Here is a 12,229-nt window from a genome sequence, read left to right as displayed (position 1 = left end):
GTCCCATTCGTCATGTCCCCCACACCCCGTCTGCGGTCCTACGGCCGCTATGCCCGGCGCTGGCAGGCACCCCACGGCACCTCAGTGACTCCAAAGGCGAGGGAGCTCCTGAGGGGCACCCCAGCACTAGTACAGCCCTGCCCATTCCCGTCTCATTCCTTTGCACTCTAACCGCCTCTTTCTGCGCTTTTTCGTTGCGAGCCCTGCCCCCCTCCACGGCCTGTTCCTGCAGCTCTCTGCCCTCCTCGCGCCAGGCGCTGTGGGAAGCAAGTCTGCGCCACGCAGCTCCTTCTGAGCTGCAGTGGGATGGTCACTGACTGAGGCCAGGTGGTGCTTTGCACCAGGGGTTTTCTGGCTCCCAGCGGCCCATGGCCTGGCCCTGTCTCAGCCCATCTCCAGCCATCCACCTTCTCCCATGTCTCCCACAACTGGCGTTTCTCTGTCACTGTGAACCAGTTCGGGCCAGCGCTCTGGGAGCCTCCACCTCTGGGGATGATCATGCAGGATGGTCCCCACCTCCTTTAAGTCTGCAACCACAAGGGCCTTCGGCTCTGAAGAGGAGCTTTGTGCAGCCTGGAACTGTCTCTGTGTCCCCAGAAGCTGGGCTGGTAAAAAGCTTTACCTCACCCCGGGGCGCTTGCAGCACTGGGGCATCTTGTTTTAACTCCCCCAAACCTTCATCTTGCCAGGCATCGCAGGTGGCGTCCGGAGCGCCGGGCGGCACTGGCGGAGCAGGGGTTGTGACTGTGCCCAGGAATCTCTGCAAGAGCGGAGTCTTCGGGTGGTACCGCTGACGTTACCCTTCCGGGCCTGCCAGTGGCTGTCAGCCCAGAGGCTCTGGATGCAGCCCCATGCTCTGAGTGTCCCTGGCCGCTGACTGCCAGATGCTGGGACCGCACCGCACAAGGGAGGGATCACCCGACGCCTGCCTGTTCGGTTCCTCCCCTGGGTGCCACGGAGGGCAGACAGGACCCCGGACTGGTTGGACCTTTGCTCCGACTCCGCTGGCTCAGGTGTATGTTTCTCTCCACATTGTCATTGGCACAAAGCAGGGCCGGGCAGTTTCTCAGGGGCATGCTGATTTTTGTACCTAAATCAGCCAATCAGCAAGTGCGTCCATCCCGCCCCGCCCCGTCCAGAGCTGAGGCATGACACCTTCCTGTCCTCGGGCAGGGAAGCACCCGGAAAGGAAGCGGTGGGAAGATCCACCTACCAACAGGAGCGCTGATGACACAGAGTCTGGCACCTCCTTTAAGTCCTGCCAGTCCCACTTCTCGGCCTGCACTCTTGCCTGCTGTGGCCTCCTCTCCTCTGGCTGATCCAGTCTCTGGCATCTGTCAGGCCCTGGCTTGCTTAGTCCGGTATGGGGCTCGTGCTCTTAATCCCGCCGGCTGCTGCCAGTATTTGCTTCCAATATCTTATTTCCATCCTTTCACGTTCAGCCTGTACGTCCTCTCAGGGCTAATGGTGCTTTTAACATGTGGGTCTGGTGGCTCTTGAGACTCGACATTAACATAATATCAATGATTTCCTTATCGCATCCCAGCCCATGACACACCTCAACAAAGATCTAGATAACTGTTGCACCCTGTCTGCAGACATCTGATCACTGGGATTTTCACACCGCTTCGCAGCCTGTCTCCGGGGGACCGTGTGAAACCAGCTCGTATATACACAGTCCCCCCGAGGCATTGCTGTGTGGGGTTATTTCATGTCTATGAAATGAAGTAAAAATCTTAAATGAGCCAAAATGTTTCCTAGAATCTCTATGGGTAGTAATTCCATGCTCCAACAATAAGAACAGAGCAGTAGGGCTCTATTATCGACCACCTGATCAGGACAGTGATAGTGGCTATGAAATGCTAAGGGAGATTAGAGAGGCTATAAAATAAAGAACTCAGTAATAGTGGGGGGTTCAAGTATCCCCATGTTGACTGGGCACACGTCACCTCCGGACGGGATGCAGAGACAACATTTCTTGATACCGGAAATGACTGCTTCTGGGAGTAGCTAGTTCTGGAACCCACAAGGGGAGAGGCAATTCTCGATTTAGTCCTCAGTGGAGCACAGGGTCTGGTTCAAGAGGTAACTATAACTGGACCGCTTGGGAATAGTGACCATAATGTAAAAAAATTTAGCATTTCTGTAGTGGGAAAAACCCCTCAGCAGCCCAACACTGGCATTTCATTTCAGAAAGGGGAGCTACGCAAAAATGAGGAAGTTAGTTAAACAGAAATGAAAAGGTAAATTTACAAAAGTAAACTCTCTGCAAGTTGCATGGAAACACCATAATAGAGGCCCAACTTACATGTCTACCCCAAAATAAAAAACACAGGAAGAGAATTAAAAAAAAGCCACCAGGGCTAACAAGCAGGTAAAAGAAGCAGTGAGAGATAACAAGACATCTTTTAAAAAGTGGAAGTCAAATCCTAGCGAGGAAACTAGAAAGGAGCATAAACGCTGTCAAATTAAGTGTAAAAATATAATAAGAAAAGCCACAAAGGAGTTTGAAGAACCACTAGCCAAAAACTCAAAAAGTAACAGCAAAATGTTTTAAAGTCCATCAGAAGCAGGAAGCCGGCGACACAACCAGTGGGGCCCTTGGACAATGGAGATGCTAAAGGAGCCCTGAAGGATGATAAAGTCGTAGTGGAGAAGCTAAGTGAATTCTTTGGTTCAGTCTTCACAGCTGAGGATATTGGGGAGATCCCCAAATCTGAGCCATTCTTTTTAGGTGGCAAATCTGAGGAATTGTCCTAAACTGGGGTGTCATTAGAGGAGGTTTTGGAACAAACTGATAAACTAGCAGTGACAAGTCACTGGGACCAGATGGCATCACCCAAAAGTTCTGAAGGAACTCAAATGTGAAATAGAGGAACTATTAACTGTGGTTTGTAACCTTTCCTTTAAATCGGCTTCCGTACCTAATAAATGGAAGGTAGCTAACGTGACACCAATATTTAAAAGGGCTCTAGAGGTGATCCTGGCAATTACAGACCAGTAAGTCTAATGTCAGTACCGGGCAAATTAGTTGAAATGATAGTAAAGAATAAAACGGTCAGACATGTGGATGAACATAATTTGCTGGGGGGAAGTCAACATGGTTTCTGTAAAGGGAAATCCTGCCTCACTAATCTGCTAGGCTGCGTCTAGACTGGCAGGATTTTCCGGAAATGCTTTTAACGGAAAAGTTTTCTGTTAAAAGCATTTTCGGAAAAGCGCGTCTAGATTGGCCCGGACAAAAGCACTTTTTGCGGAAAAGCGTCCGTGTCAATCTAGACGCTTTTCCGCAAAAAAGCCCCGATCACCATTTTAGCCATCAGGGCTTTTTTGCGCAAAACAGTCCTGTGCTGTCTACACTGGCCCTCTTGCGCAAATGATTTGCACAAGAGGGCTTTTGCCCAAACATGAGCAGCACAGTATTTCCGCAAGAAGCACTGATTTCTTACAGGAGATCGTCAGTGTTCTTGCGGAAATTCAAGCGGCCAGTGTAGACAGCTGGCAAGTTTTTCCGCAAAAGCAGCTGATTTTGCGGAAAAACTTGCCAGTCTAAACACAGCCCTAGAGTTCTTTGAGGGGGTCAACAAACATGTGGCCAAGGAAGATACAGTGTACTTAGAAAGCCTCTGACAATGTCCCTCACCAAAGGCTCTTAAGTAAAGCAAGTCCTCATGGGACAAGTAGGAATGATACCAAACCGCTCAAGATAGTTAAGACCAAAGCAGACTGTGAAGAGCTTCAAAAAGATCTCACCAAACTAAGTGATTGGGCAACAAAATGGCAAATGAAATGTAATGTGGATAAATGTTAAGTAATGCCCATTGGAAAGAATAATCGCAACGATACGTACAATATGATGGGGACTAATTTAGCTACAACTAGTCAGGAATGAGATCTTGGGAGTCATCGTGGCTAGTTCTCTGAAAACATCTGCGCTGTCACGTTACTGGATTTTGAGGGCAGCAGCCAGATCACTGCTGCACCCATGGGGGGATGTTGGTCCCAAAAATGGTATAAAACGGGGCCATGTGAGATGTTGAACAGAAGCTTACTGTCTGCTAATCCCGTGTACGCTGTACATATGATTGTATAAGGCCTGTGTGTGAAATTATAAGCATGTACAGGCAGTCCCCGAGTTATGCGGATTCGACTTATGTCGGATCCGTACTTACGAACGGGGCTTTTCTTGCCCTGGAGGACGTGGGCGGCGGGACCGCCCAGACGCGCCGACGTCCCGCTGCCCGCGTCCTCCGGGGCGAGAAAAGCTGCTCCGCGTCTCCCTGGTCTGCTGGAGGGGGGCCCCCCCAGCAGACCAGGGAGACGCGGAGCAAAGCCGCAGAGGACACAGGCGGGACCGCGGCGCATCTGGGCGTTCCCGCCGCTCGGGTCCTCCGAGGCTTTGCTCCGCGTCTCCCTGGTTTGCTGAGGGGGGGCCTGGAGGAAAGCTGCGGAGGACCTGGGCAGTGGGACGCGGAGCAAAGCCGCGGAGGACCCAGGCAGTGGGACCACGGCGCGTCTCGGTCCCGCCGCCCGCGTTTCCATGGTCTGCTGGGGGGGTAGCTAGTGCGCCCCCCCCCCCCCAGCAGACCAGGCTTTTCTCGCGGACGCCTGTGGTAGAGCAGCTGGGGCGCTGCCGGTTGGTCCCGCAGCGCCGCTTCTTGGCGCTACTGGACCAACCCGGCAGCACCCCAGCTGCTCTGCCCCAGGCGTCCCCAAGTCAGCCTCTGCTGAAACAGACCAGCAGCTCTGCCCCAGGCTTCCTGGAATCAGCTGCTGATCAGTTTCAGCAGCAGCTGACTTGGGGACACCTGGGGTAGAGCACCTGGGGTGCTGCCGGGTTGGTCCCCGCAGCTACCTTGGCGCTGCGGGGACCTACCTGGCAGCGCCCCAGCTGCTCTGTCCCAGGCCTCCAGATTCAGCAGCTGTTGAAACTGATCAGCAGCTGATTCCAGGAACCCCGGGGCAGAGAAACTCTGCCTGGGGCTTCCTGTAGTTAGCCGCTGGTCAATTTCAGCAGCGGCTGAATCTCGACACCAGTTCGACTTAAGTAAGTACAAACCTACAGTCTCTATCTTGTACGTAACCCGGGGACTGCCTGTACTTTGTATGGATACTGAATATTTCCCTGCATGTGGTAGAGCAGTGGGCAGAGCCCAGCCTATGGACATGCTAATTAGCGAGGCCCTGTGGGACAATGGTTCTCAATGGGCCAAGGACACACCTCGGGAATGGTGACCAACACCTGAGGGCTGCCAGCAGGGAACAGGGATAGGCCGCTGGCCAGGTGACCTGCTGCAGCCAAGAAGAGATCAGGAAGGAGGGATAAATAGGCCATGTGGGGGACTCCATCTTGGTTCTCAGTTCAGCACTTCATCCCAGAGGCAGCAGTGCAGGGATGGAAGAGCCGGAAAGACCTGTGAATCCATCCTGATGTTAGGATGCACAACAAGGACTTTTAAGCAGCAGCTGTAACATCTCTGCTAGAGCCTTCATCGAGAACTGGGAGATTCGGTGCATGTAATGTACTATCCTTTAGCAAACTCACTCTCAGGCTTTTCTTTCTTGTAATAATAAACCTTTAGATGTTAGATTCTAAAGGATTGGCCCAGCGTGATTTGTGGGTAAGGTCCGGAGGGTACATTGACCAGGGATCTGTGGCTGGTTAATTGGAACCGGACAGAACTTGTTCGGGGTAGGTGGGATTGGGTGCTAGGACCCCCCACCTGTGCATGAGGCCCAGGGCCAGCTGGGGCACGGATATTGCTGGGGTGTGGGAGGGTTTTGCTCGTGAGGCTTCAGGCAGGCAGCTGAAGCGCTCTGTGAGACTGGTTTGTGGCCTGTTTGGAAAGGTCACCAATCTGGGGGCTGTAAGGAGCCCCAGATTTGAGCAATTCGCCCTGAGTGGACGCCCTCAGCTGTGCCCAGACACGTCCCGGTCCATCACAGCAGTGTGCAGCAGCAGTCAAAAAAGCAAACAGGATGTTAGGAATCATTAAAAAAGGCTAGAGAATAAGACTGAAAATATCTTCTTGCCTCTATATAAAACCATGGGACACCCACATCTTGAATGCTGTGTACAAATGTGGTCACCTCATCTCAAAAAAGAGATACTGGCATTGGAAAAAGTTCAGAAAAGGGCAACAAATCGATGAGGGATTTGGAACAGGTCCCATATGAAGCGAGATTAAAAAGACTAGGGCTTTTCAGCTTAGAAAAGAGGAGACCAAGCGGGGGATGGGTTAGAGGTCGATAATATCATGAGTGGTGTGGAGAAAGTGAATAAGGAAAAGTGATTTACTTGTTCCCACAATATAAGAACTAGGGGCCATCAAATGAAACTAATGGGTAGCAGGTTTAAAAAGGAAGTTTTTCTTCACTCAGCGCACAGTCAGCTGTGGAACTCCTCGCCGGAGGAGGTGGTGAAGGCTAGAACTTTAACAGGGTTCAAAAAGAGCTGAATAGATTCATGGAGGTTAGGTCCATCAATGTCTATGAGCCAGGCTGGGTAGGGACGGTGTCCCTAGCCTCTGTGTGTCTGGAGGTGGGTGACAGGGGAGGGATCATATGATGATTCCCTGTTGTGATCCCTCCCTCCGGGGCACCCGGCATTGGCCACGGGGGCAGACAGGACCCTGGGCCGGATGGACCGTTGGTCTGACCCCGTCTGGCCACTCTGATGTTCTCATGAAACAAACTCTGATTTCCATGTTACTGTTGCGCAGTCACAAGTAGCTCTGGAACTCTTTGTGACTGTTGCACTCAGCTCCACGACTGACTTGCAAGTTCCCTGTTTAGTCATTTCCTTCCAGTGCTGGGCAAGCCAAGCAGTTGTAGACTCTTGCCTGGTAAAGCTTTCATGGAAGCCAACTGAGACTTCTCTTTGCTGCTTCTCCTTCGCCCTCAGTCACCAGTTACCAGCGTCGCCTTGTCCCTCAGCGGCACGCTCACGAGCTTCTTTGGGATTTCGTTGCAGTTCGGGGCCTGGAGAAGCAGAGTTCGCTTCTTGCGATAGCCTGGCTGTGACCCACAATGACTCAGTCTCCAAGCGGGCCACTCTCGTTGCTCCAATTCACAGGCCACGCGGGTCGGAAACACAACGACCGATGGTCTCGCTGCGGAGCTGGTTCCTGGGAAAGAGGAGCCCCCCCGGCGGTACCCGGGACTCAGCGGGACGGTCCGGCCAGCCGTCTGCACGTGAGTTCCTGCCTCCACCAGGCTGCCCTGTAGCGTCTCCCGGCCGGTGGGGCGGCCACGCTGCGCGCCAGGCAGGATCACCCCCGACTTCTTTGCTGTGTAGCTGGTCTCCATGGGACGCCGGGAGCGCTGCGAACCCACGCTTCGCCGGCCACCAGCCTCCCTTCTCGGCCGAGGTTCCGCAGACTCACTGGGTCCCACTGCTGCCACCACGCTTGCTGTCAGCAGCTTGCAAGCAGAGATGTAACACGGAGAGCGGGCGACAGGCCGACCTTCCTCCATCCCTAGGCAGGGATGCAGGCTAATCCCCCTGGACCGTGGCAGGGATCGACCCCTATTCTCCTCCCTCTTTCCTGCCCCCTTCCCCTTCAAGCTCTCTCTTATCAAACAGCCCCTCCCCCACTCCAAACCCAGCTGCTCCCAGGTCCCTGAAACGGCGCTTTGAGCACAGAAATGAAACAAGCATCTTCATAATTACACAGGAAGCGTCCGGAGCAGACCTGGCCCTGGCCCGCCGCCCCCGGCTCACGCAGCGCCCGAGTCGCCCCCCACCGGAGCCGGGCTCTGTCTGCATTGTGGGCCAGGGTGAGTGTGGGGCCCAGGTGCCAGTACACAGCGAACCCGGGAGAGCCCCTCCAGCGCTCGGGAGGCCCCGGAGTCACCCGGTCTCGGCCACAAAGGCAGCCTCAGGCGGCCAACGCGCCGCAGGGCCCACGCCTGAGGGCACCAGGCGCAGCAGGGCTCTGGTGTCAGGCCGGCTCCCCGAGAGCAGCGCATCCCCCGTGTTCTTACCTACGGATTTTGTGCGGGGGATTCCTTTGCGCAGGGACACGTGGGGCTTCTCGGCCCCCGGGGGAACTCCCGAGTGAGCTGCCATTCCCTGGCGTTCGAACAGCGACTAGGAGAGAAAGAGACGAGCGTCGCTCCGGCTCCCCGAACGCCCCGCGGGGGCGCCAGCCTGCAGCGCTGGGGGACTGCCCTGCACGACAGCTGGGGACCGCCGGGCACTGGCTACCAGGACAGTGTCGGCAGACGCGGGCCCCCTGGGGCCAACACCAAGGCCTCGCTGACTTGGCCGGGAGCAGGCGGCAGCCCCTGGAGGGGAAGGGATCAACCCCACGTGCAGCGTCAGAGCAAATGTACCGAGCGCGCCTCCGCCACGGGGCCTCCCTTCCCCCACCCCAGAGCTCCACCCCGACCCTGCTCCTGGGCCCACCGCAGAGCCCCTGGCCTCCAGCTCCCCCTCCCCGTTCACTGCTCCCTCCCGCGAGCTACGGCAGCCCCCGCCTGGCCCTGCCCGGCAGGGAAGCTCTGCACACGGCGCCACGGCCGCTCACCGCCCGGACACTGAGACCTTCTGCCTCAAACCGCCTCGGCCGCCACGCGCCCCCCTGCCTGTTCCTGCCACACCTCCCGGAGCCGCGTCCTCCCGCCTCCAGCGCCACGTCTCCTCCCCGTCCTCCCACAGCCCAGGGCCCTGACACGCCCGCAGGCCTCAGCGCTCGCTCCGGACTGACCTGAGCTCGGCCTTCCCCATCCCTGCACGGCCCCACCCTGCACCCCGCCACAGCCGGCACTGCCCACTGGCTTTCCCGACACCGCCGGCCACGCCGTCCCCTGCCGCCTCCCTGTTCTCCCCTCGCTCGTCCGTCCCCCGTCCCCTCCCTGCTCTCCCCTCGCTCGTCCGTCCCCCGTCCCCTCCCTGCTCTCCCCTCGCTCGTCCGTCCCCCGTCCCCTCCCTGCTCTCCCCTCGCTCGTCCGTCCCCCGTCCCCTCCCTGCTCTCCCCTCGCTCGTCCGTCCCCCGTCCCCTCCCTGCTCTCCCCTCGCTCGTCCGTCCCCCGTCCCCTCCCTGCTCACCCCTCGCTCGTCCGTCCCCCGTCCCCTCCCTGCTCTCCCCTCGCTCGTCCGTCCCCCGTCCCCTCCCTGCTCTCCCCTCGCTCGTCCGTCCCCCGTCCCCTCCCTGCTCTCCCCTCGCTCGTCCGCCCTCCGTCCCCTCCCCGTTCTCCCCTCCACTGCCCCACTCCTGACCCCCCCCTGTGCTCCTCTGCCCCATAGCCCTGCCCCCTCCTCCACCCCCCCGCTACCTCCATGTTCTCCCCTCCTCTCCCCCATCCCACTGCCACCTCTCTAGTCCCGCCTCTCTACTCCAGGACCCGACCCTCTCTCCCGTCCCTCTCTCCCGTCCCTCTCTCCCAGCCCAGCTCTCCCGGCCCAGCTCTCTCGGAGTCCTCCCATCTCTATCTCATGCCCCCCAGTGATCTCTGTGCCCTATTTCCCATCCCCTCTCTCCTGCCACTTCTCCGGCCTCCTTCCAGGCACTGTGCTCACCCACGTCCTCCCAGCCTCCCTGCTCTGCTCCCACATCCCCCGCTGGCTGGCGCTCCACAGCTCCGTCTGCCGTGGCAGGCTGTGTCCGCACTGGCAGCTAGGACGCAGGCCTCCCCTCCCGCGCCAGCCCAGCCGCTCGCCTGGCTCACACTGATCTCCGCGGGTGTGATGCGCCGGCTTGTGGGTCGCTGCTTCACAGTGGCTGCCCTGGAGTCCGCTTCCACAATGTCTGCTCTGAGCGAGGGCTCCGCCGCCGCTAGGATCTCGTCCAGTTTCTCTGGAAATCAGACAGAGCCAAGCCAGTTAGCGCGGCTGGGGTCGCACTCAGCCTCGGGGTGGGGTGAGGGGCGACTCTGCACCTGGGTCGGGCGAGACTGAGTTCGTGGCAGCTGCTGGTCAGGCTGCTCCTCTGCACTAAGTCCTGCAACCCTCATGAGCCCCCTCCCTCTCCCCTCCCTGTTCTCCAAGCCGTTTGCCCCCATTGCTCGCAGGCCGGGCTCATCCTGCCCCACGGGCCCCCAGCCCTTCCAAGGCCAAGCGCACGCGGCGCCAGGCAGCTCTGGGAAGCGCCAAGGGGCGGGCACCCCTGAGCTGCGAGGACGTTCGTTAGATCGTACACGAGTGACGGGCCAGGCGGCGCGGCCAGCAGGGACTGTCTAGCTCCGTCCTGCCTGGCTGCTGCGTGTGGGTCTGGCTGCTCCCCCCAAGGCAGGGGAGCCCAGCTGCAGCACTTGGTAACCTGCAGCCTTTTGAAGGCCAGGGCTGCAGGGCCTAGGCAGACAGCACGGTGGCCGCCCGTGCGCATCCACTGCAGGTGTGCGCACCACGCGTGACGGTGCCGGAAGGTTTGCCCTCAGTGGGTCCGCAGGGGACCGGCTCTGGGCCCCTCTGGTGTGATTTGCTAAGCACCAGCCTAAGGGACACCACCGGCTCCCTCCCCCTTAGTTCTGCCTTGCTGGGATGTGGGCAGGGGGCTTGGCGGTGGGTCGCAGGAGCACGTCTCGGAGAAAGGGACCGTCTCGTCTCTTCGAGCGCCGGTCGGTTGCAGAGGAACCCCACGCTGCAACATGGGGAGAGGGGAGCACGTCGCCGCGGCGCCCGACAGCTCTGCTGACTCCAGACTCACCTTGGGCTTGCTGGCCGATGCTGCAGTGCGCATGGAGGGACGCACCAGAGGCCATGCTGTGGCTCTGCAGGGCGCCTGCGCCCGAGTGGAGACAGCCCCCGCTCTCCGTGCCAGCCCACAACAGGAAGGGAGGCAGGTGGTGAGCCAATCGGAGACCCTCTGCGAGGCCCCTCCTCCGGTCAGCTGTGGCGCTGAGCCGCAGGGTCAGTCCGCACAAGGGCTTGGTGAGATCCATGTGGGAAGCTGGGGCACAGCTGGCATGTAGCACGTGCAGCCACCTCTGCTCTGGGGTCAAGTGCCGGGCAGAAGATGCCAGCTGCCAGGGGGGTGGGACCCCGCCGTGGGCAGGGGGCTGACAGAGTTTGCAGAATGCTGCGCAGAGGCTGGAGGGACGGCTTTCCTGTCCCAGACGGCTCTCTGAGGCACACGCTGCCAGGAACACGGGAAAGGGAACAAGAAGCCATCGGCTCAAAGGGGACCAGGTTATGGTCCCACTGGGGAAATGGGGACCAGGCTGGTGGAAAGAGTCTTTGCAGGCCTCTCAGGAACCTGGCCGACATCTCATGTGAGAACAGCGATTTGCCCTGTAGGCGCGGGTGGAACGCAGCTAGGTCTCTTGGATGTGCCCTACGTCAGAGCGGCCACCCTGGGTCAGCGCAAAGGCCCATCCAGCCCAATGTCCTGTCTGCTCACAGTGGCCAGTGCCAGGTGCCCCAGAGGGAGTGAAGACAACAGGGAATCCTCACGTGATTCCTCCCCATCGCCCATTTCAGGCCTCTGACAAACCGAGACTAGGGGCACCCCAATCCGTCCTGGCTAATAAGTATTGATGGACCTCACCTCCTTGAATCTATCTAGTCCTTTTTTGAACTCTGTTAAAGTTCTGGTCTTTACAATGTCCTCTGGCAAGGAGTTCCACAAGTTGGCTGTGTGCTCATCAAGGAGAAGGCAAGACCTTGGTGCTTTAACTGAAGCTGGTTATCCAGGGTGGGGCTGCAGAGACAACTGGGCTGGGGACGTTCCACTCTAGGCCTGGTCAAAGAAATGCTTCCATTTTGCCAGGTAAGTTGCTTCGGCAGACCCTGCTGTACCTGACTAGCGCAGGCTTGTCCCCCCGGATTCAGCCAGGCAGCATCTATGCTGCGAGATGGGAGAGGAGCGGGTTGGGTGCAGGAGACAAGAAGCGGCCGGGTGGTGGAAGAGGAGCGGGTTGAGCGCAGGAGACGAGAGGCGGCCGGGTGGCTCGGAGATGGGAGAGGCACGGGGTGGGCGCAGGAGACGAGGTGGCCCGGCTTCGGGGAGGTGGGAGAGGCGCAGGTTGAGTGCAGGAGACGAGAGGTGGCTGGGTGGATCAGAGGTGGGAGAGGAGCGGGATGGGGGCAGGAGATGAGAGGCAGGTTGGGCGGCTGGGAGAGGAGCGGGTTGGGCGCAGGAGATGAGGGGCGGCCTGGCAGCAGGGAGGTGGGAGAGGCGCAGGTTAGGCGCAGGAGATGAGAGGCGGCCAGGTGGATCGGAGGTGGGAGAGGCGCAGGTTAGGGGCAGGAGACGAGAGGCGACCAGGCGGATCGGAGGTGGGAGAG

At 58.5% G+C, this 12,229-nt stretch overlaps 1 protein-coding gene across 3 annotated transcripts in view; it reads right to left on the bottom strand.

Annotated features, from left to right (window-relative positions):
• Positions 1-12,229, bottom strand: part of SHANK3 (SH3 and multiple ankyrin repeat domains 3) — a 780,355-nt gene that overhangs the window by 35,319 nt on the left and 732,807 nt on the right. For all 3 annotated transcript variants that reach the window (XM_075914851.2, XM_089777650.1, XM_075914857.2), the window contains 2 exons: positions 9,673-9,800; positions 7,987-8,092 (listed from right to left, as the gene is read on the bottom strand). In XM_075914851.2, the coding sequence (XP_075770966.2) occupies positions 7,987-8,092; positions 9,673-9,800 (234 nt within the window). The remainder of the gene's footprint in view (positions 1-7,986; positions 8,093-9,672; positions 9,801-12,229) is intronic.

This window comes from Pelodiscus sinensis, chromosome 1 (assembly GCF_052426305.1).
Source record: "Pelodiscus sinensis isolate ZL-2025 chromosome 1, ASM5242630v1, whole genome shotgun sequence".
Lineage (NCBI taxonomy): Eukaryota > Metazoa > Chordata > Testudines > Trionychidae > Pelodiscus > Pelodiscus sinensis.
This window is presented reverse-complemented; position numbering and strand designations above follow the sequence as displayed.